Here is a 24,163-nt window from a genome sequence, read left to right as displayed (position 1 = left end):
TCAGGTTGGGCTCCTGGACTATTGTACTTCCATCTGGGTGCGTAATAATTACCTCAGTAATATGTCGATTTTCAAAAATGTGTGCATACTTTCTTGTAAGCATAATAAAAATACTCGTGATTGGAATGCTTTTAAAAACTGGTTTTCTTCCCGATTCCGTTTTAAAAAAATTATTGACAAGAAAATTAAGTTGCAGTTTTTAATTGGCGAATGACTGCTTCTTCGGGGGGGGGGGATTAAATTTTGGGTACCGATCAGGAAGTAACAGAAATCAGACGAAAATAAGTGAACTTCGGACATCGATTAATGCGATATTATTACAGTATTAATAAGTGTATTTTAATTAATTCATAAGTCCTACACCTCAAAAGAACATTTCGAAAAATTGTTCATTTTAAATAAAAAACATAGGCGTGCCATTGACGACGTCATCGAGTACTCGGCCACGTCGATCTTGCTGGTTTATCAACTCGGAAAGTTCCTCGCCGCTTGTCTTGAAATCCAAGAAAATTCTAGGAAAAACCCGAAAACAATACATAAGTTAGTATCAAGTTACATTTACTACTCCTCAAGAATAAGGAAAAAAATTCTGCTCACTTGCTCCACAACGCTTTGGCTCTTGCGGCTCCCCAATGCGCATAATATGTAGGTGCCGGATATGAAACCGATCGGTTACAGCGGGCGTACATATGGCATAGATAGTACGTCAGTCGTTCCAAGGAAATCAAATCGATAGCAGGAGAACTATCGTCGTACAACAAATGGTACTTCGTTGGTCTTGCTGTACCCTGAAAATGCAATTAAATCATTCGTTATTCTCATAACGTTCAAAGCGAACTAGAATTATAAAATTATACACATACTTGTAGGCTTTTGTGGCTGACCAAATAAAAATTCATCTCCGTCGGATGAGTTATTTTTTCATCGACCACAGTACCCGCTCTCACATTTACATTCTTGCTTCGGTCGGACATTTCTCGAGTCATCGGGAAAAATCTCGCATGGTGTCTTTTTTGAACGATTATGAACGTAAGAGTTGGCCTTGGCTCAAGTTTAGCGAAAGCTTTCCGAATTTCCTTTACTTCGTAGGACAGAACCTAAGAAAGAGAAATTAAAATAATTAAAACCAAGTATTCAGAGACTAGAAAAAACTTTTGGAGATTTTTTCAAAAAATGTGACACTATTTTAAAACTTGGACAATTTGAGCAAGAGGAAAGAATTTCTGGAAATTTCCTGCCAAAAAGAAAAGGGTTTTGGATTTTATTTTTAAAGAGGACTATTTTGGAATTCTGCAAAATACGTTACGATTTTTCAGCAATTTTTGGCAAAAAACAAAAATTCTCGACCATTTTCAACGTGAAAATTTGTAAAAATATTTCAAAGAAAAAAGTACGTAAATTTTTCAACATTTTAGGCAAAAAACAATACTTTAGAGCAAAAACCAGTTCCTTTTGCCAAGTAATTACTCAAGAGCTAAAGAATTAAATTTTTTCGCAATTGAACAATTTGGAAAAATGTGGAATTTTTTTGACATTCTTTGCGAAAAAAAATGATAATCCTTAACCATCTGCAATTTTGCTAATAAGAGAGACTTGGCCAATTTTGGCAAAAAAGCTTTTTGGCAATTTTCGGAAATAGGCTATGAACCAGACTTTTAGCTATTTTTTTTTTTTTTTTTCAAGGAGACTTTGAATATTATTTTAGGAAAAAGCGAGAATTTTTGGCAAAAAAAAAAAACTATGGAAATTTTAGCCAAGAGCAGAACTTTTTGGGAATTATACATACCTACCTAAGTATTAGCAAAAAAATGTTTTTTCGCGACACTTTCTAGCAATTGAAATAGGTAACAATTTTAATCAATTTTCAACAAGAAACAAAACTTAAGAAGTTTTCTTTTTACGGGAATTTTGGCAGATTTTTGAAAATCTAAATTTTGGACGTTTTTCAAAATCACTTTTTATATTTCATTTAACGTCTTTATTTTCTCAAGTACCTACCCATCCAAAATCCATTTTCAAAAGCTACTGTCCTCGCAGATTTTCGCGGATTCTAAATAAAGGCAATGTAGCCAGTAGGAACAGAATAAAAAGTAACAGAGTACGAGCTCCGCAATACCTTATTAAAAATATCAACACGAAACTTCAAACATCACAACATCGATACGAAAATCATTGAAATATTTCATTTTGATTTACACAGTAGTACCTCACCTCCTCAAATTGAGTATCCGCGACACCGTCACGATAGTACAGTATACGTTTTGGGGGTGCACCCATCCTCTTCTCGTAGAATGATAGCTGCGCCTCCATGATGTTTTTTAAATCGCCAATCATCTCATCAGTAGATGCTTGCAATCGGTATTGCATGTTATACTGCATTCCAAATTCATCGTGTGATGCAACCACCTACACCCAAAACAAGATGAAAAATATTATATAACGTCAACTACCTAGGTAAGTAGGTATGCGCAAACACAACTTTTACCAATGAACTTACCGCAGCGATAGACAGATCATTCGAACCTGGTGGCGGATGAGTAACATCCGCACCTACGATCATCACATGTTCTTTCAAAATCTCGGGCCTGTAATAAAAAACACACCAATAAGCACAAATTGAATTTTTTTTTGAAAATTACTTATGCACAGAAAAAAATTATGAACTTTGAAGCGATCTGTTTTATAATAGTATATTACAATACAAGCACCGAAATGCTCACTCGGTGCTTGCATTGTAAGATATTTTTCCTATCTAGGGGTGAAAAGTACATACTACTTTTCCAACCTCGCGAGAATCGCTCGGATGTAAAAATAAGTACTTTCCACCCTCGTTCAGGAAAAATTACTTCACTAAACTCGGAGAAAAAGTGATTTTAAACTCGTGTGAGTTGTTCCCTTCACTTCGTTCGGGTCATAAACCTCACCCTCGTCAAAAATCGCTTTTTCGGCCCTCGTTGTGTAATATACTATTTCATTACGTGATATCATGAAAACGCGTTTCTAGCACCGTACGCGCATGCGCACTTCAAGTTCATTTTAGTCCTAGGGCCGAAAAGTAACTTTTCAGTCCTCGTAAACGCACGGAACAATACTTCTCGCGTTGCCAATAAAAGAGCTGCTTTCGCGCGTCAACGCAGGAGTGGGAATACGCACTTTCATGATATCAGTAATGAAAATATCTTAGCGTCATGAACTTTCACTTACTTCAAATCAGCAGCAAGTCTATGATTGATGCCATTGAGTTTTGCGTTGAGCTTTAGTAAAATATTTCGGGCAGTCATCCCAAATCTTTGTACTTGCGTTTGTTTCACAGTTGCGGCTTTTATGCACTGCGTCAACACTCCGATCTGAAGTTCCGCTGCTCTTTTTACATAATCTACAATTGAAAGACGATTTGTTGATGCTTATTAGAGAAGATGCGAGCTGATACCATAGAAATGAAGATACTTACTGTAAACGTTCGAATCTCGGTCCTTCAAAATTACCATGAAGAACTGAGCACCTTCTTTTTTCCATTCTTCAAAATGTTTGGTGAAATCGTTTTCACTTCTGAATCGGAATTCATCTATTAGTTGCGGATGTTCAATTTGGATGCCGCACGCAGGACCCGCGTTTTGAAATTCTTTTATTACATCACTAGAAAATAATAAACGAAACAAAATTAACTTTTTCAGAATACCGTATGTCTAAAAAATTACTTCTAAATTTATGGTTGACGTACTTAACCATATTCCGAGAACTGCAATCTGTGTTTATAAGTACCCATTTCAGGAACGGTACTGGGCTTATGAATTTCTCATTTTGCGGTCTCCATTGGCCATCCTTCACTGGTAAAACACTCTGTACCCAAGTAAAAAATATGTTGGAGAATATTGATGACAAAACAAGCTGGCTACAAAAACCCTCGTGTTTCATTACTTACAATATTCAATAATAAAATTTACTTACTTCGGCATATTGAATGGACGGTGGTTTCAGTTCATAACTGTTGACGGTTTCAAAATTAGGGCTCACCGTCAAACCGAATTCTTCCATACAGGGGTCACTTTCGAATGGTATATTGCTTAGCTGTGAAATGAAAAAAAAATTTATGATAGAATCAAAAATTCAAACTCGAACTCGACTAAGCAGCATTTTAGAATAATGAGAATGACGTATGTACGAGTATTACCGATTGATTAATCGTTGTCTTCCTCTCGGAAGTAGGCTTTGCGGCACTTGATACCATCCTACTGGTTTGAACAGCGTCCAATACCTTGTTAACTACTTGTCTCGGAACCACAGAGCATAGCTGAAATTACGGGGGAAATACATGCATAAGAGCAACCTAGATAAAGATGAAATATCCAAATACCTACGGGTAGTTTCACGTAAACGTGCAATTTACTCACTTCGATTGGAAAAAGTCTATTACGAGAATTTAGACAGGGCAGATTGGGATACTGCAACCGAATATTTTTTTCGGTTCTAAAATATTCCAGTACAGTAGTTTCGCGTCCATTTGCCAGCGTGAATCTACCAACGAAAATTATGCGATTAGCGAAGTGAAAAGACATCTAATCAACGTGCTAAAGTTAAACACGCTGAATATTTATCCTAACCTAGCCTCTCTGGCTGATTGGCCCAGAGAATCCACTTTAAAAGTGCGTCTTCTGACTCCATCATAGTACGAAACCTTTATGTTTTGCAGAAAACTCGAAGCGGCCTGCATCTGCCATTTCGCTAAAATTGAATCGTTCTGTAGAGAGGGACCTCTATCACTGGAGAAAAATTGATGGCGAATGTAATCGATGACAGGTTGCGCTCGTGGAAACCCTTTATGAGCCACTGTAATCAAATTCACGAATATATATAGTCAACATTAATCTAGGAAATCGTACGAGTAGGTGCTAATATCGCATTAAATCGTCAAAGGGACGCTTACCATCAACGTTCAGGTATAAATGCGGCGTGTCTTCGCTTTCGTCCAACCACGGTATAACCACACTCTGAGTATGCCCTTTAAATAGATCCATTCCGTTACCCAAGTAAGTTGGTGCATTCGGTACAGTGAAGAATGCACGTCCAGCTTTGATTCTGAAACAGCACAAGGAGCATGGATGATTTAAATGTTTCATACAAAATGTTGAATCGATCTTCTCGAAAGGGAACCACAACTAGTGATGTTAAAATGCGCGCATATTCATTTGCCTGCGCGCAAGGTGAGCATTTGCGCGCATATGCGCGCATTTGCGCGCAAATTCCACAAATGGACGTTATTTGCTTCTATTTGTGATTTTCAACATGAAAAGTTGTCCAAAAAACGAAAAAACATGAAAAATAGGACAATAAAAGCAGGACAATTTCTCATATTTTATTTTAAAGGAAGGGGAGATGTTCAATATTATTACAATCAATTTTTTTCACTACATACTTTAGAAAACATTTCGATTTTTTTTCAATTCAAAATTTTAAAATGTTTAGATTTTTCCTCCCTAATTTATCATTACTAGGTAGAGTGAAAATTTTTAGAAATTGAAATTTCCAAAATAAGGAAAGAATAAGTGGGAAATTGAAAAATGTTTGATTCAAAATATGAAAATACAAGCCATTTTTTCAAAACTACCTCAATATTTTTCAGAAAGGGGAGGCCCCAAATTTTTGTTTTATGATTAAAAAATAGTAAAAAAGACAAAGCAAGACGATTTCTCGAATTTTATTTGAATGGAATGGGGAGCGGTTCAATATTATTTTTTCACTACCTACTTCAAAAAGCATTTAGATTTTTTTCTAATTCAAAATTTTCAGATGCTTTGATGTCTCCCTCTCCCTCCCCCGCCCCGCAATTTATCATCACTTGGTAGACAATTTTTAAACATTCATATTTTCAACAAAAAAAAAAAGAAGAAGAAGAAAGAATAAATGGAAATAGCAAAAAATATTAGTTATAATATGAAAAGACAAGCCATTTTCTCCCAAAAATACTTAAATATTTTTCAGAAGGAAGAATCTCAAAAGTTTTGTTTCATGATTTAAAAATAGAACAAGTGAGTAGGCTACAAAGTGTTAAACAAACAGGACATCATGAAAAATAGGGGAAAACAGCAGAACTTTCTGAAGGACACGTTTTTCAAATATTTTAACTGTTGAGAATCAAATAAAACCAAAATTCATCACTTTTTACTGAGAAATTGTTATGGAATCAAAGTAAAAACTGCTCAAATCAGTTCATTTTTTGACTTTTGGGGAGGAGAGTTAATTTGATAGCGTTTTTATTAGTTTATTTATTAATAGCGACCTCTGGCGTGTATTTTGATATGTCACATGCTTTTTTCATCACGCATATTTCGCGCATTTGCTCAACATTTTTGGGCGCAAATGCGCGCATATGCGGGCATTTGCGCGCATTTGCTCGGCGAGCATATGCTCATAACATCACTAACCACAACCCAGACATGGGAATGTAACAAACTAAGGATTAGGACCATAAATATCAGGAACACAACATCTATCTAATGTGATGGGAATTGAAATTCATCGGCTCCTCAATCTAAGTATAATTCATTGTTTCTAGAAAAGCTGACGAATAACAAAAATTACTTACAAATCTGTATTGGACACCGCAGGGTGCATCAAAGCTATGTCCAACGGTTGAAGGTTAAATGGATCTAAAGATGAACCATTTCTCATGTATGCGGCCAACCACTGCAAATCCTTCTCCACCGTAAATGTAACAGTAATCGTATAGTTGATTAGACGTCCTTCTTCGTACGGTACTTCAACTGTGCCCGTGAACTACAAACGTACGGAAGCACAATAAAATCTTTACTCATTCTTTCTCATGATTCTTCTGAGCTCTAAGTACACCTTACCGATTCAGTATCGTCAGGAAAACGTATCCTAGAACCAGCCACGTATATTTCATTACGACCGTCGTGTGCTGGATGCCTATTAATCCGATTTTGTTCGAATAATAACCTCAACGCTTCCCTGTGAATACAACAATAACCAACGTCAGGAATTTAATTACAATTCTATAACTATCGAACAAACATCACTCAAATAATGAAAAATGAAGGTTACCTGAATAACTCTGGACGTTTATTGGGTTCAAAAGCAACATGGTATTGAAAAATTCTAAGTGTCAGGCTTTTCAAGTCGATACGTAGGAAGTTGACTTCCACAAGACTTCCTTTCTCGTCCTGGAAATATTTTCTAGGGTGTTTCAGAGTATCTTTAGGCCTCTTTGGTACATCAAACAACGGCGCCGTTGTTTTGTCCGGTTCTGTAAGAAGTGAACCCAAATTAGACTCGAAAATTTCTTCAATCAAAAATTACTCTCACCAACATATGTACCAGTACCTTGTTGTACGGGCTTCGCAGGAGGAGCCGCTTTCACAACTTTGGTTTCAGGTTTTTTAGTACCTGGTTGGCTCGAAGATCCTAGAATAAGTACGAACAAACGTACGTTAAAATTCAACGTGAAAAACACCACGAATTTGACCAAACGACATCTTACCCAATACAAGAGCCGTTTCCAACGATTGTTCTGATGGTTTGTCTCCAATGCCTCGTCCCTTCCTGTTCTTGCCGGATTTCGACGAGGAAGATGCCTGCGCTTCGGAAGATTTTTCGGGCGCTTGGGGCTGCGGCTGTGCAACTTCAGGCTTAAAATCTCGATATACCTCGCCTGATGCGCTTTTCGCATCTACAGCTTTCGCAACGGGTTGATCAGAATCGGGTTTCCGAGACCATGCGCCACCAGGCTGAGGATCTCGGGATGGTGCCTCACTTGAAGCACTCTTCGAACCCCAAGCTGACGCAGCAGGCAGATCACGAATCGACGAGCTGGCAGAAGGTTCGGAACGGAATGGTGTTCGTTGCGGTGTAAATGGAGGCCTCGATGGCCTTTGTCCTCCAGGCGGCCCCCAACGTATTGGCGCTTCTCCTCGATGCATAGGAGGAGGTGCATGAAATCGTTGGTCCGGTTGGATCGGTACGAACGGACGTTGTTGCTGATGAGGGGTAAAACGACCGCCAGAACCAGGATCATGAAAGCTAGGTCCTGCAGAGCCACCGGCTCTTGGGCTGCATTGATTACCAGACTCTGCAGGTGGATAATTGGGTCTAGACTGATCACGATCTTGCTGCTGTTGAAACCCACCGCGACCTGATTTCTTTCCACCTCCGCCACGATTTTCTGTAAACATATCGCGGATCGAACGATTAACGCGATGAAATTGAATCAATTCGTATTTTAATCCTATACATGGAATCAGGCCACTGGTCATAATGAGCAACAGGTGTACGTTGCTCAACGAACTTCAGTACAAAGCTTACAGAATACAGATTATTCGCTACTTCATGAACGAAGTACTGGAAGTTCGAAAAATGCAAATGCGAAAGAAAGAAGCAAAAAGAAGCAAATTACGGTGAAGTAAGACTAAAAAATGGCTAAGGTCAGAAAGTGAAAGACTGAATATTCAAAATGAATGAAAGGAGCTTACTTTTTTTGTTGTCCATATCTCTATGTATCCCAATTGAAATTATACAAACTTTATATCACTAAAACGGAGTAATTCCACAACATAAATTGAGTATGCCTTGAATAATCGAATCAACCAAAGTGACTAACATCGACGGAATAAAAACGATAATGTGTTGGAGGTATTAAAAAAAGGTAGGTTTTGGTGCAATAATGAGTCATATTATGAAGGTACTCGATGATGACGAATTTCGTAATTCAAATAAGTACTTATTTCAAGTGTTTTCATCATACAAACGAGCTCTCCTAGCTCGTAATAGGTACTTGTGCAGGTGTGTTACGAGGAAAAAAATTATTTCATTTGGTATTTTTGAAACTTATCTGTGAACTAATTCCTAAATACATAGGTACAAGTATATGAGCAAGAGATATGAAATATTGAATAAATACAAAATATGTGACATGATGTAATATACTTACCACCAAATTCTAGTCTTATTTCCTCAGGGATTTCGTAATGTTGCGAAATAGTCTGGGTCTGGTCCCTAGTATTTCGAGACATTACGAAATATTGTTTACCTACCTACTTAAAAAGGAACCAAAACACCCCTGCTCTTTTACTGGTACATGAACACCTGCCCCAAACCCTCTGATGAGCCCTACATTGTCTAAATCCAGCTTTTGGCAAAAATTTAATTCAACTAAAACATGTAAAATAATTGACTTTTACGAGGCAATAAAATTACTTAAAAGTTAATTTTGAAAGGGGGAAACAAGCGGAGCTATTTATTTGTATTGGCACGCGAACAATTACCTTGATCAAAAATAATAAACTCAGAAAGCAGTAAAATCAAATAATAGAGAGATACATTTGTAAATTTTTTAATGTTTAGCAGATGATCGCGATTTTCCAAAGTAAAATTTATGCCAAACGGAAAAAATTCAAAAGAGACTTGTAAAAGTCAACAAACCCGCTTAAACTGAATGAAAATTATGTTTAAAATCTCTTATCTTGTGGGCCATTTTCAATAACTATTGGAACTCATTAATAATTGGTTATTGAAAACTACCCAAAACACAAGATGGTCATCCAGATGCCCAAAGTCTCCCTCTTATTTGTATTGTCTAAATTTACAAATTTTTACATAAATACAAGTAAGAGAGGGACTTTTAGCCAGTTCATTTTCGAATTTTCGTGTGTTTACTTCTCTTACTAATTTAAAGAATTTCTATAATTTTTCAAGTCTGAATTTTGAGAATCACTTCAACTTCGAATTTCGTCTGTTTTAATTTTATATTTTTATTTAATCTCGAATTTCATGATTTTATGGAATTTAAATATCCGATTCCCAAATCATATTAATTGTGAGTCAATTGGAGCAAAGAGGCAAATTGTCAAAACTGTATAAGTTTTTAACAATACTTTTTATTTAATTTATTTTAATATTTTTTAACTGAATTTTCTTGGCGGTCTAGTCTATTTTAATTTCTTATCATTTTTATAAATTGATAATTTTTATTTTAATTTCCTAATAATTTCGTAAATTTACAATTTTATGGTTTTATAAATTCTTCTTTTTGTATAATAAACCTAAATTTTAAATTCACAAAACTCGGAGTCATTTTTTTTAAATCAGGGAATATAACAACGAGTTTACGTAGTTATCTTGGATATTTCGAACAAATTTCGACTTTCGACTTTCGACTTTTGAGAAATTATTTAGACAAATACGTACCCAATGGTTGGAAATCCCTTCCCTATTCTGTTTTGAAATTGGAAGAACTGCATTTTTGAGCCCAAAAAATGAGCATTTTTTTGAAGAGATGCCGATTATTTTTTCAATTTTCGAGTTCGAATAAATGCAATTGTTACACACATAAGTACACCATGGCTGGTTGGGTATTGCTATTAATACAATCGAGATTCTGTAATGAGTCGCATTGTTGAGAAAAGTCTTCGTTATGTTTACAAAATTTCTTTTACAAATCGTCAAAACATCTTTGCATTTACTTATAAATTATCAAAAAGCTGAATTTTTGAAAAATTAGCGTGCCGAAGTTTATTTTGATGTAAATCCTTGAAAAAATATCTTTCAAATGATATCATCGTGAGGGAAAAAAATAATGAAAGTGTTGAACAAATTTATTGCGTTTTAGGTCATTTTGAAAAGTACATTTTCTAATTGAAACGGAAAAATTTTCGAATTTTTACCAATCCTACCACTCTCCAGCACGGAGCGAGGGGGAAGGAGAAGAAGGAGGAGGAGGAGGAGGACATCTCAAACAATTCTATTTTTACACTGGAAATTTTTTGTTCAAATGAAGGTTCCCAGCACAAATACTATAAAATCTTTTGATATTTTTCAAGCTGTTTCGAGCACCTAAATGAATTTTGAAATTTTGAGAATTACCCTCCCCCTTCCTCCCCAACCATCCTTATTTGGTGGAAAATTTTCCGGATTTTCATCTCTTCTGATCCTGTCCTTCAAGATTAGTGTGAGGTGAAGGTCTAGAAAAATATGTAATTTTGTCCTCGTATAAATTCATTTGGAGAGGAAGTTTTGTGGCATGAAATTTTCGAAAAAACAGACTTTTCTCAAATGAAGAATTTTTGACTGAACAGTTGCTGCCAACAGCCCGTTTATTGTGTTAGTTACTTACAAGAATCTTTGAAGTTTGAATGGAGTGGAGAGTGGATTGAATAGTTCATAAATTTTCTCAATTTTCAGAGGATTTTGAGGCATCAATGGAGGTATTGAAGGGGCCGCAGAAACCTCCTAAAAACTCAAATGTCCACAAATCACACGATTTTTTTAATTTTCAGGAAATTTGAGAAATCATTGGGTAAGTTGGAGGGGTCAAATCGAAAAAATGAGCTCATATACGTATTCGGCATATTCGAAAACTTATGAAAAGGTATATGTCACTCGATATTCATGACATTTGCTTACACTTTGATAAAATTTTTGGACTTCTTGTACCCCCCCCCCCTCCTTCCTTCGTGGTCTAGTGAATCTCATCATGGATAGTATCAATGTTGTAAATATGAAAAAAAATCCTGAATTTATTTGAATTTTCATAGCTCCAAAAATTTTGCAAACTTTTGAAGATTGAGTTTTCAAAAAAAGAAAAAAAAACTCAACTCTGATTTTTTTTTAATTTTGGGAAAATATTTTTGAAACTAGTCTCAGTTGCCTTTAATACTCTTCAAACAGATTTTCTCCTAAGTAGACAATTAGATTCCACAGTTGAGGTTTATGACGAGTTAAATTTTTGAGCAAAATCGAAGTAGGTATGTATGTACCTGAACCCAAAACCTGGGCTGATTCAACATAGAATGGCTCTACTGTCTTTGAATTATTCACATCAATTTTTCATTCAAAAAAATCACCAAAGCTAGTAAATTTTCGATGTTATTTACCTATTATTATTATTATTTTTTTTTTTTTTTTTGGAATTTCATGCTCATTAATTCTAATACATGATGAGCTTCGTTAGTTCGAAATAATTATTCTCGGATATTGGCTTTTTAATGGGTCAAACGGTGATATTGATGCCAAAACGTCCCAAAAGCAGTTCAAAATACTAGTTTTAAAATTTCGTGGGGTTTTTCTACCCTTCTCTCTCCTCTTTATTGTAGTACATATTTCTTTCTAGTTCCATTTTCTAATTGAAGAAAAATTCTTGAAACAAAATAATTTCGAGCAATTTGAAACTTTAGTATTTGACCTTTCAAAATAAAATCCACCTGAAACTCTTTTCTCCTATCCTAATTTTGTGGATTAATGATTATTTGTCATGATGACGTTTTGATAAGTTTAACTCTCCCTTCCCCCTCTTCCACTATTTTATGTGTAATTGTTATTCGGAATTTCTGGAGGTTTGGAAAAATGGGAAAAATCAGGGAACATTTTTTCTTGGAAGACTGGACTTCACGGTACCCAATTTATTTTTTAGTTGTTTTTTCCAACACTTGATGGAGTCCAACGTAAAAATTATGGTGAAATGGCCTCAATAAATATAACGAGAGGTGGTAAAATCTCAGCTTTTTAGATCGATGATGTTCAATTTTTTCAATTTTTTGGCTGAGGTCTCGTCCCTTAAAAAATGTTGAACCATTGGAAAAATTTCTATTAAGAACTGGCTGTTTTTTTTTCACGACTTCTCGAGGTCATTATTTTGGTCATGTCTTTTTTCCAAGTCCCATCAAATTTCAAAAAAAAAGGCCTGCCTTTGAGCACACTTCTTTGCCCTAATTTTTCTGAACTCTAATATCATCTTGCTTTTTTGATTCGACCTCAAACGAGTTCAAAATTTAAAAAATCCCAAAATCGAATTAAAAACAGCAAAATGAGAAAAATCGGTACATATTACCTTAAATAAAACTGGTGAAAGCTAAAAGATATGATAATTCTGTCGACGGTTCCTTATTTACTGAGATTGTTTGTCGACCTCATCTTTGAACCGAACTCTAAACCTAAACATAATATCGTGTACTCGTGAGTACGTAGCCTATTTCGCGATTAAAACTCTCACAATAGGTAATACCAAAGTATCCCAGAAATCGTGATCAAATCGCCATTTTCCTTCTTCGTTCGTTTAATGTAGATTTAGACTGCGAGTTCGTTCGTTCGTTCGTTCGTTCAAGGAGGAAGTGTTAACGACAGCTAGGACGATTGTATGCTGAGTAAAGTAAAACGAAGGAGAGAGAAAAAATAATCCGTATTAAAAGGTGATTTCACAGGTTGAACCTTGAAAAAAATAGGTATCATATCTAGAGAGATGTACTTAAACCCATATCGAGATCGACTCACAACTATGGCTATAGCACAGTCTGTTGTCGGTACACCTAGACCTATCTAGTCGATCGTTTATACAATCTATCAACTTGGAACCTTGAAGGTAGCTCATACAGTCGACTGCAGATTAGTAATCACCAAGCAGGTCGTCGTGAAACAAAAAACAAAAAAAGAGACGTATTTTCTATTACGAATGCCCACATGTGGCAATATTTTATGCACATATAGCAAATGAGAAAAGAAAAAGCAAATCAGAAGCGAGCACACGAGCGCAGAAAAGATTAATCATTAGTACACATATTCAATCTAACTACCATATGTGTCACGTTTAACACTCTCTACAATAGGTAGAGAGGTACATAGGTGAGCAAAACCTAAAGCAATTGAAGCTTCGAGCATCGAATAGGTGTAATACACCTTCTCGTACTCATATATTCGAAACAATGGAATTTTTTTCGTCCCAATTTCAACGTACCGTGAAGTGTGAAAACGCGTCGTATAATGTGAATTTTTCTACACCCAAGATGGTGGATTTGTAGTTTAATTCGTTTTTTTAATTACATTATCGAACGAGTATGTTTTCTTCACATCGCACGTTTTATTATAAAAGTAATCTTGGGCATAATACTTGAGTACCTATATGAGAAGCGTGTAACCAGGAAAACCCAGCCATGGTTTATTGACGACGACGATATACCTACTTATACTGCGACGTATTCGTTAAAATATAGTTTTAATTACGAGTATATTAACGTGTAAGGTGTACTCTGTGAGGTAGCTAATTTATCCAGAGGTTAGTAATTAAACGATTAAACTATGAGATTTTATGGCGTTTTTTCAGAGTCGAGGTGTCCGGTGTCAATAATCTGTCTGAAATTAAACGAAACAGTTGGCTACGTACGAGTTTAAGAAGATCTACGTCGAAGTGAGTTGATGTTTAATTTTTATTGGAATACATGTTAGCCAATTTGAGTCATCGTAGTACCTGAGAATACTTAATTTTTATATCGATTTTCTAACGAAACATCGAAGTATACGAAAACAATTATTATCATCTTCCTAAATCCGTGTTTTCTGTAAGGAAAACAACAGCAATGTTCATTCGAGTAATTCGTGTTTACTAATTTCGTAATGGATTGTGAAAAACTTCTGAAAAATTTTCAACATTCCCCAAGTACAAATTGCAGCTGATTGTGAACTCCAACTTTATGAAGTTGAAAGGTGGAGTTGGACAGTGAAAGAATGGCCTTTCTTCGAATCCATGGTTACAAAATAAAAGAAAATGGTTGTAAGAAAACAACTTTATTTTTTTTTCGTGTGTTCTGTTAATAATCGTCAAATGGGCAGGTCTAAGTCTAATTGTATCAATATGAAAATTTGATTATTCGAATTCTTTCTAGTCGTTGTTAATTCGTTTCTTTGAAATATTTATTAGATTAAAACGTGAAAAGCTTCTCGTTGGTTACTTTTCCTAGTTTTAATGTTATTATCTTGAAATTTCTGAATTTAGGATGTAATTCAGAAAAGCCCCTCCTTTTTTCGAAAATGAATTTTTTTTTAAATTCCTTAACTTATGTCAGAGTGAAAAATTGTTTTCAACTTTATTTTCAAGGGAAATCTTTTCTCCATTTCCCTCACAAAATTGGTTCCTTTATTATTTTAGAGATTCTCGAAATTGAAAAAAAAAGTCAAAACAAGAATCAACATTTTTTACAGACTCAAAATTTTTATTTTCATTTTGTTTTTGTTTTTCTAAATTTAGAGACTCGTCATTCCCCCTTATACATGAAAAAGTGCAATTTGAGCTGCTTTTAATTTTAAAAAATGATTGATACAGGATCGAAAATTAATTTTCATGACTTCAATTTATGATTTATTATTATTTTTTTGACATGGATATTCAAAAATGACTTTCTGATTTTTTTAAAACTTGGAATTCTAAACACTGAGTTGACTTAGTGCATTTTTCGGTTTTTGGTGAATTTCTAAAAAGCTATTGGGACTAAAATATTTTTTCTATTTTAAGCAGCACTGGAAACATGCAGGGTGGTCTGTAAAATGTCACTCGTGCTTCAAATTTAAATAATTATAAAAAATCAAAATTTTACAAAATTGACCTAGAAATCTGAAATTTGGTATAAACCCAATTTTCAGGCTCTTAAATCAATTGAAAATGGTTACAACCCGTTTTCAGCAATTCTGGAGCCTCTAACACAGTACCGGTGCCAGGATTTTTCCTTCGAGGGGGATAATTGGGTCAGAACCAAACAATTTTTCCATCTCATTTTTTTGGATGGGGGGGGGGGTAAAATTAAGCTTCTCGGAGAGCAGAAATCAAATAAATACAGTGGCATAGTCAGAATTTCCTCAAGGAGGAGGCAAAACCAGATTTTTAGGCATGAAACATCGAAATTAGGAGTCATTTTCTGGAAACCTATCGTGATGTATGGTGATTATATTATGAAAATGAAGGTAAAATTACTGCTCGAGCGAAGCAAGAGCGAAAATTTTTAGAAAAAATGGGTCCGAACAACAAAAAAAACCGTTCACTTTTGCATGTTTTATTTCAAATTTTCGTTCGCAAGGGAGGACAATGGCCCCCTTCACTCCCTGGCCACGCCACTGAATAAATATGTCATTTATTTATTTAATTTTCAAAAAGGAGGGACCTCAGTGACTGAAATTTTCCTGCAAAGTATTATTCAAAGTAAATTGTGTACGAATACTCCTATAATGTGGGCTTGAGAAGAAAAAAAGGGCTTCTTCTTCTCAAAAAAGATGAAAAACAAATGAACATCGGTTTGTAATTGGCATCCATCTCAGTGAAACAAAAGCGCAAAAATGCTTGGAAAATTCTCACTTTATAGCATCAAAATTTTTTCCAAAAAAACTGGCCTCTTGGGGGGGGGGATTATCACCCAAATCCCCCCCTTAAAACCGGCACTGCTCTAACAGATTTTTGAAAGTTGGAATTTCCGCAAAATTTCACCTTAAAGAAAATTAGAAAGCTAAAATTCACTTAATACCGTATTTTCAACATGCTGAATTGGTTAGAGCTGGTTTCAGGTCATTCTGGAACCTCCGGCCATATTTTGAAAACTCCAGAGTTGCCAAAAGTGCCACAAAAACTGTTCAGAACGCTTTGAAACCGCTTCTCATCGACTAGCTCAGTGTGCTGAATTTAGGGTATACAATAAAATTTCGTTTTCCAAATTCATTGGGTGAAAAATTTTGTGGAAAATTCAGCTCTCAAAAACCTGCTGGAGACTCCAGAACTGCTCAAAATGGTTCGAATAAACCGTTTACAGTTGATTCGAGTGTCGAAAATGAGATAGGTGTATACCAAATTTTAGCTTCTTAATTCAATTTGATGAAATGTTTGTTTTTCTCCACTTTCGAAGCAAGCACTTGAAATCTTGTCCAGTGATTTATTTTTGTACGTTCTTTTGATTTAGCTCCTTTCGAAGTCCGAAATTTTTTTGCCAGGTGGGATATCTTCCTTATGAAATTCCACTAAATTAACCTCATTTTTAAGAGAACATCTTCCTCAATTCCCCGAATAAAAATGGTCTCTTTGTATTAAGCCCCCCGAACTGAAAAAAATTAAAATTTGAAATTTTTAAACACAGACTTCAATTTTTTGATTTTTTTTCTATTTTGGAGGACCATCCCTCCCTTCTGAATGATAAAAAATTGGAACTCGAGTCCCTCTGAATTTTCCTGCGTTACAATGGAGAAATTCTGACACAATAATGAATAAAAATTTTACCAACTTTCAACTTGTAAATAGAAATTTTTAAAACTAATTTTACCATAACAATTAAACGGTTTTTTGGGGACTGAGAATTTTTTTTTTTTTTTTGAAAAAGAAAGTTGTTCAGAAACACGTTGGCCAAAAATGGAAAATCTCTAAAAAAAAATTACAAGCTTCAATTTTATATGAATTTTTACCAACTTTGAAGCTTTAATGAGAAAGAATTCTGACTTACTAAGTATCCAACTTTAATTTTTATTCTATTTTTTGAATTTATCTCACTTGAAGGGTTCGACTGGAAGAGACCAACAACATAGACTGGGGACCAGAGGTGGTTTTTTTCTTGAAAAAGAGGTTATTTACAGGAATTCTGATAGAAATAGAAAATTTGTTAATAAATTGAATTTTTTGATTTTCAGTAGGAAGGAGGGGATTCGAGGCACAACTTTGTTTGAACTTGAGGGAAAAATCAAAAAATAGGAATTATTTCCTCATAAAATCCAGTAACTTCAAAGGGTAGAAAGTAGAAACTCAAAAAGCGAAACTTTGAATCCAAATTTACCTACTTTATTGAACACCCTGTATAGTCCGGCATATGACAATAAAAGTAATTGCACCCCCCCCCCCCCCCGCCGATCCTCCGGGACAACTTTTTTCTTAAAGGGGACATCTTGAGGAACATTTTAAAGCAAACTTGCCCAAAAAAAAGTTGGCCTTCCTTACAAAATGGCGGCCATTTTGATTGACAGGTCAGCCGAAATCGCAGATTTTGCGTTTCAACATAAGACTTGCACGAAATTTTTCAAACCTTACAAAAGTAGATCGAAAGATCAGGCAAAAATTTATCACCTGTCAAAATTTCAAGTGCTAAAGTGCGTTTTTCGATTTTCGGTGAATTTTTGAAAATCCAATTTAGGCCAAAAATGAGGGAAAAAATCTAAATTTTACCATATTGACCAAGAAAGCTGAAATTTGGGATATACCCTATTTTCGACATGCCAAATCGATTGGAAACGGTTTCAACCTGTTTTTGGCAGTTCTGGAGCCTCCAGCAGATTTTTGAAACTCGAAATTCCCGCAAAATTTCATCAAATTGGAGTTGTAAAGCTGAAATTTATTCTAAAAACCAATTTCAATACGCTACGAAGTACTGCAGGTGAATTTCAAGTCGTTTTGGAGCCTCCAGTGACTTTTTGAAAATTCCTACGGCCTCCAGCAGATTTTTGAAACTTTAAATTTTCACAAAATTTCATCAAATGGAGGTGGAAAGCAGAAATTTACTCTACACTCCAATTGTAACACCCTCTGAAGACGACTTCAGCTGGGTTCAAGTCATTTTAGGGCCTCCAGCAACTTTTTTGAAAATTACGGGAGCCTCCAGCAGATTTTTGAAACTTTAAATTTTCACAAAATTTCATCAAATGGAGGTGGAAAGCTGAAATTTACTCTACACTCCAATTGTAACACCCTCTGAAGACGACTTCAGCTGGGTTCAAGTCATTCTAGGGCCTCCAAAAACTTTTTTGAAAATTACTGGAGCCTCCAGCAGATTTTTGAAACTCGAAATTCCCACAAAATTCCATCAAATTGGAGTTGTAAAGCTAAAATTTATTCTAAAAACTAACAATACGCTACGAAGTACTGCAGGTGAATTTCAAGTCGTTTTGGAGCCTCCAGTGACTTTTTGAAAATTCCTGAAGCCTCCAGCAGATTTTTGAAACTTTAGATTTTCACAAAATTTCGTCAAATGGAGATGGAAAGCTGAAATTTACTCTGCACTCCAATTTTAACACCCTCTGAAGACGACTTCAGGTGAGTTCAAGTAATTTTAGAGCCTCCAGCGATTTTTTTGTAAATTAATGAAGCCTCCAGTAGATTTTTGAAACTTGAAATTTCCCCAACATTAATTTATCAAATGGAGTTGGCAAGCTGAAATTTACTTCGCAGACTACATGGTGGTTTCAAATGCTTCCAGCTACTTTTAGGAAATTTCAATTTTCCAATAAAACACCATACAACCTTTCAAAAAGTCGCTGGAGGCTCTAAAACGACTTGAAATCCGCCAGCAGGCAACTTTGTAGCATATTGTAATTAGTTTGCAGAATAAATTTCGACTCCCCATCTCAGTTTGATGAAATTTTGTGAAAATTTAAAGTTTCAAAAATCTACTGGAGGCTCCAGTAATTTTCAAAAAAGTCGCTGGAGGCTCTAAAACGACTTGAACCCTCCTGAAGTCGTCTTCAGAGGGTGTTAAAATTGGAGTGTAGAGTAAATTTCAGCTTCCCATCTCCTTTTGATGAAATTTTGTGAAAATTTAGTTTCAAAAATCTGCTGGAGGCTTCAGAAATTTTCAAAAAGTCACTGGAGGCTCCAAAACGATTTGAAATTCACCTGCAGTACTTCGTAGCGTATTGAATTTAGTTTTTAGAATAAATTTCAGCTTTACAACCTCGATTTGATGAAATTTTGTGGGAATTTCGAGTTTCAAAAATCTACCGGAGGCTCCAGAACGGCTCAAATTGGGTTGAAACCGTTTCCAATCGATCTGGCATGTCGAAAATAGGGTATTCCAAATTTCAGCTTTCTTGGTCAATTTGTTAAAATTTTGATTTTTTCCCTCATTTTTGGCCTAAAATGGATTTTTAAAAATTCACCAAAAATCGAAAAACGCACTCTGGCACTTGAAATTTTGACAGGTGTTAAATTTTTGCATGCCCTTTCGATCTATCTTTGAAAGGTTTGAAAAATGTTGTGCAAGTCCTATGTTGAAACGCAAAATCGGCGATTTCGGCTGACCTGTCAATCAAAATGGCCGCCATTTTGTAAGTAAGGCCAACTTTTTTTTGGGCAAGTCTGCTTTAAAATGATCCTTAGGATGTCCTCTTCAAGAAAAAAGTTGTCACGGAGGATCGGTCGTAGGGGATGTCATATGCCGTACTATTAAGTTAAAATTGAAAAATGTTCTGGTTGTCAATCCTGAAAAGGTGAACTGTTTTTGAAACATTGTGGCCAAAAAAGTGAGACTTTTGTAGTAAAAAAGTGTGAATTTTCGTAATTTCTGGAAAATAGAAAACTTTAGCAAGTAAAGGGCTTTTTGAGAATTTCTGCCAATAAAACGATATTCAATCAAAATGGCCGCCATTTTGTAAGGAAGGCCAAGTTTTTTTTGGGCAAGTTTGCTTTAAAATGTTCCTTAGGATGTCCCCTTTGAGAAAAAAGTTGTCCCGGAGGATGGGCGGGGGGGGGTGCAATTACTCCTATTGTCATATGCCGGACTAATAACCCCTTCTTCACATTCTCCTTCCACGAATGAACACGAAAATGATCAACTTCGACTTCGAATATATATTTTCAAACAAACGAATCGCTGATTCATCCGCATCCACGCTGCCAAATTTCACGTTGGTCATTCAAGGTCCACGCTGACATGTCAAATATTTTTCGCACTTTGTGAACCATTTCCATTTGGCGAACACTCCAAGTCCACGATCCTTCTGTGGTTTCGTTTTTGAGCAATTAATTTTAACCAAGGCCCTCGCATTTGTTTTCTCGTCACAAAAACTTTCACTATAGAGAAAAAAATCATTAAAACGTAATCAAACCCTGTTGAAAAATATTTCGTGTCCTCGTCTATATCTCTGAAACAGTCTCAAGCTGTTTATACAAAAAGAGAGAAAAAACTCATTAATTTCAAATTACCGAGTAAAAAATTGAAAAAAAAGGTAAACACATAGGTTGGATGAAATTAAACGTGTATAGCTCGTGAAATTATGAAATTACACATCGAACACGTATGGTATAAGTATGTAAACAATGGACGAGTAATTTGTTGGGTCGCCTTCCGTTGTCGTTGTCGTTGTCGTCGTCGTCAAATTAACAAACCGTAATTACTCGCTACAAAATTCTCGACTCTGGAGAGTGGAGAGGTGGAGGGAATAACTGAATAAGGTAGCGTGTAATATGGTTTATGGATTGGTGATTATACTGTATGGTTTTAATCACCAAGTATACGGTGTTTAGATTTTCAAACATTGGAAAGTGAAACATTCGATGGTAATGAAATTTTACTCTAATTAAATTAACTATATTTGAAAAAACATCGTGCATATTTAATATTCGAACTGTTTAACGAAGGTTTCCGTTGACGAGGTCTACGTATACCTACTTGTGCCTTGGAAGGATTCTTGCTAAAATACGTAATGTACAATGGACGTTATTTCAAATCGATCGATTTATTAAATTAAATAAAATTCACATAGATACATTTTTTTATCGAAATTCTTATTATCTTATATCACGTTGAAACAATCCAATAATAGTACAACAATCAAGAATGAAGTAACAACAGCTCCGATTATCGGTATTGCTGCAAAATTTGGCCAAATTTTACGTAATAAAAGTACCTCCGAAGCGATATAAGCTGCACTACCAGTGATGTGAAAATATTTAACCTTTTTTTTTTGGACACAGAAAAAAAAATTGTGTAGTAGTCATTAATTTTACCTACCAAAGAACTGAAATATGTGCGAAAAATACTTACGTAATTTCCTTTCGGGATTTGGCCACTGATCGCTGAAATTACTGCCATGGATTTCAAAAACAATAAGCCAAAGAAAGTAACGCAGAGGAGTAGTTCGGTCGGTAATGAGTGATTTTGAATGCTCTCAGCTGAGTAAAAATCGCCTTGAGTTAATTCGTGTATTTTGTGATACTTGAAACCCAAACATGTTGCTCCTAGCATCTAAATTAATTAACAAAATTTTAAAAGTGAATTTAGAAAATGAGCGAATTATGATTTATGAATGATTAGGTTACCAGTTCGATTATTTTGATTGATTTTTTATCCAGTTTCCCTCCTTCACTCGAAGCCATTATGAATTCTTGTACGACGAGGCTGCTAAAAATAAAAAGTGTTACGGGCTAAAACAATAAAAACTTCCAACAAGTGATAAAAACGTATTAAATTTGTCTAATTTCATTATCATCTCGTAATGCATATTTCAAAACATAAAAATTTTCTCTGCCTCGAAATATTATAAAGTTGTGTAGTTATACACGATACGATGATTATGCAGCCAATTAATTTTCGTGTAAAAAGATGGTCGATCGACTGCTGAAAATGTTGCATAACCTCTTTTTGTATTGTTTTGCAGGCAAAACGATAACATCGCGATTCGAAAATGGGGTTCGTTCAGGCAACCGTAAGTAACATTTTTAACGCTATTTATGGTTGTTGAGATTTGATTAATTACGAGTACTTTACTCTTTACTTACCATTGATCATGGGCGCGTTCAAAAAAATTATTATTCATGTTTTTGCTACCTATGTTAAGAAAGGGCATCGGTGCTTCGTATTTAACTGATTAATACGCGAGTTATAGAGCAATTAATGTTAATTATCTAACCATTTAATTTCTAAACCGGTTCAGTGGTTCGTAACCAATATTTAGAGGTATCTTGGTATTCAAAATATGGCGAAAAATCGTTCAAAAATCAAGTTTTTTGAAAATATATTCCAGGTGGTTGAAGATATGGAAAAAATCGTTCGAAATTTAAAAAAAAAATACATTTAAGCCTTTTACAACGTTTTTTTGGTGTAGTGCTTAGTTTTTGGTTTATTTTATGCAACTTTTGCTACACTGGAAATGATTTTTTGCTTGAATACTATTTTTCTAATTTTTTTGACTTTTTTCAATAGGCTGATTTTTGCGGAGCTTTTGTTATTTTAAATAATTTTACGTAATTTCAAATGATTTTAAGCTATTTTTGTGCATTTTAAATTAATTCCATGGTGATTCCAGTACAGAAAGGTTCAATAAATTCGTTCCTATTAGCTCTATCTCTATTGATTTTGAATTTTCATGTCCTCGCCCCCCCCCTCCTCCGCTCTGTTCCATAAGACCTCAATGTCTGAAAAATTTCGATTTTTTCTTACAAGGGAACCTCTTGAGGTGTCTCCCTCCGATTTGAACGGGACCGCGACTTTTGGAAAGAGCATGTTCTAAAACCCCCAAATCCAAATTTTCAGCTGCCCAAGTTCATATTTCGAATTTTGGCGAATTTTTGAAAATTCAAAATTGACTGTTTTTGGCGATTTATGCTTTTTTTTAAAGTACGTACTTGACCAATAAAAATGGTCAAAATAAGTCCCAAAACTAATATTAATTCCCCAAATCCAAATTTCATCATTTCCAGCCATTCTGGAGCCTCCAGCGCTATTTTTCAATTTCTCCAGAATTTTGAATTTGCTCCAGAAGGCGTGAATATGAAGTTGGGCAGCTAAAAATCGAGTTGTGTGTTATACTCGATCTGTTTAACGAGTTATCCACATTTGAGTCGGTTTTGGGAGGGACACCTCAAGAGTGGTTTTTTGCCCAGCTTTTTTCAAATAGAAAATCCAAAAAAACCAAAAGTTTTCCATTTGCGAGGGAATTTTTGAAATTTGCGCGAATCGCTGTATTTTGTCCACAACTAACCTCCCGAGACCAAATTCCGCCATTTCCCACCGATCTGGAGCCTCCAGCGCGATTTTTAAATTTCTCCAGGATTTTGAATTTGCTCCAGAAGGCGTGAATATGCAATTGGGCAGCTAAAAATCGAGTTGTGTGTTATACTCGATCTGTTTAACGAGTTTATTCACATTTGAGTTGCCCAATTGCATAATCGCGCCTTCTGGAGCAAATTCAAAATTCTGGAGAAATTTAAAAATCGCGCTGGAGGCTCCAGAATGGCTGGAAATGGTGAAATTTGGATTTGGGGAATTAATATTAGTTTTGGGACTTATTTTACCAAATTTCACCTCTTCTAGCCATTCTGGAGCCTCCAGCGTGATTTTCGAACTCTTCAAAAATTTTAAAAATATACTCTTTAGAAGACGTGGAAATAAATTTGAACAGCTAAAAACCGAGTTGGTCCACATTTCAGCCGATTTGATGTGAATTAATCCTTCAAAAAACCGAATTTTTTGCTTCTCAAGATGATTCCCACGCCTCCTGAAGAAATTTTGAAGCCAAAAATGGTCTAAGAGGCTCCAAAATGGTTTTACAAAATTCGAATGTGAAGTGTAGGTTTTATCTCTTTGAACAGAAAAGTCTGAATTTTTTCAATTTTTTCCTTCTGAATATTTTGGTCTAAAAAACGCTCCCC

The 24,163-nt window shown here is 35.2% G+C and overlaps 2 protein-coding genes across 8 annotated transcripts in view; one reads left to right on the top strand and one right to left on the bottom strand.

Annotated features, from left to right (window-relative positions):
- The window catches only part of nuf (rab11 family-interacting protein nuf), a 93,815-nt gene that overhangs the window by 19,772 nt on the left and 49,880 nt on the right, over window positions 1-24,163 (top strand). For 4 of the 6 annotated variants that reach the window (XM_065348094.1, XM_065348095.1, XM_065348092.1 and 1 more), the window contains exons 4-5: window positions 14,105-14,188; window positions 22,171-22,218. In XM_065348094.1, coding sequence (XP_065204166.1) covers window positions 14,105-14,188; window positions 22,171-22,218 — 132 coding nt within the window. The remainder of the gene's footprint in view (window positions 1-14,104; window positions 14,189-22,170; window positions 22,219-24,163) is intronic. The other 2 variants (XM_065348097.1, XM_065348096.1) reach the window with 1 other exon arrangement.
- On the bottom strand, window positions 298-8,649 carry LOC135834256 (protein argonaute-2-like). 2 transcript variants are annotated; one of them, XM_065348090.1, is made up of 19 exons: window positions 8,487-8,649; window positions 7,499-8,179; window positions 7,342-7,422; window positions 7,063-7,264; window positions 6,852-6,969; window positions 6,584-6,774; window positions 4,925-5,076; window positions 4,602-4,827; window positions 4,392-4,515; window positions 4,172-4,291; window positions 3,949-4,068; window positions 3,722-3,840; window positions 3,452-3,636; window positions 3,205-3,376; window positions 2,498-2,585; window positions 2,212-2,406; window positions 864-1,097; window positions 598-788; window positions 298-512 (listed from the first exon to the last, which is right to left on the bottom strand). In XM_065348090.1, exons 1-19 carry the CDS (start codon window positions 8,500-8,502, stop codon window positions 395-397), a joined length of 3,333 nt encoding a protein of 1,110 aa, XP_065204162.1. In that variant the 5' UTR covers window positions 8,503-8,649; the 3' UTR covers window positions 298-394. The 2 variants fall into 2 exon arrangements, with proteins under 2 accessions (XP_065204162.1, XP_065204163.1); XM_065348091.1 differs by having other exon boundaries at window positions 7,063-7,266; window positions 7,347-7,422.

This window comes from Planococcus citri, chromosome 2 (assembly GCF_950023065.1).
Source record: "Planococcus citri chromosome 2, ihPlaCitr1.1, whole genome shotgun sequence".
NCBI lineage: Eukaryota > Metazoa > Arthropoda > Insecta > Hemiptera > Pseudococcidae > Planococcus > Planococcus citri.
Note: the sequence above shows the minus strand (reverse complement) of the source record. Positions and strands in the feature narration are given on the sequence as shown.

Excerpts from the sequence above, each read along its gene's own strand:
- LOC135834256 (XM_065348090.1), bottom strand. Across the intron at positions 4,292-4,391 it reads ATAGACTTTTTCCAATCGAA|CTATGCTCTGTGGTTCCGAG; the intron begins GTGAGTAAATTG and ends CCGTAATTTCAG. Across the intron at positions 3,637-3,721 it reads AGTTCTCGGAATATGGTTAA|TGATGTAATAAAAGAATTTC; the intron begins GTACGTCAACCA and ends ATTATTTTCTAG.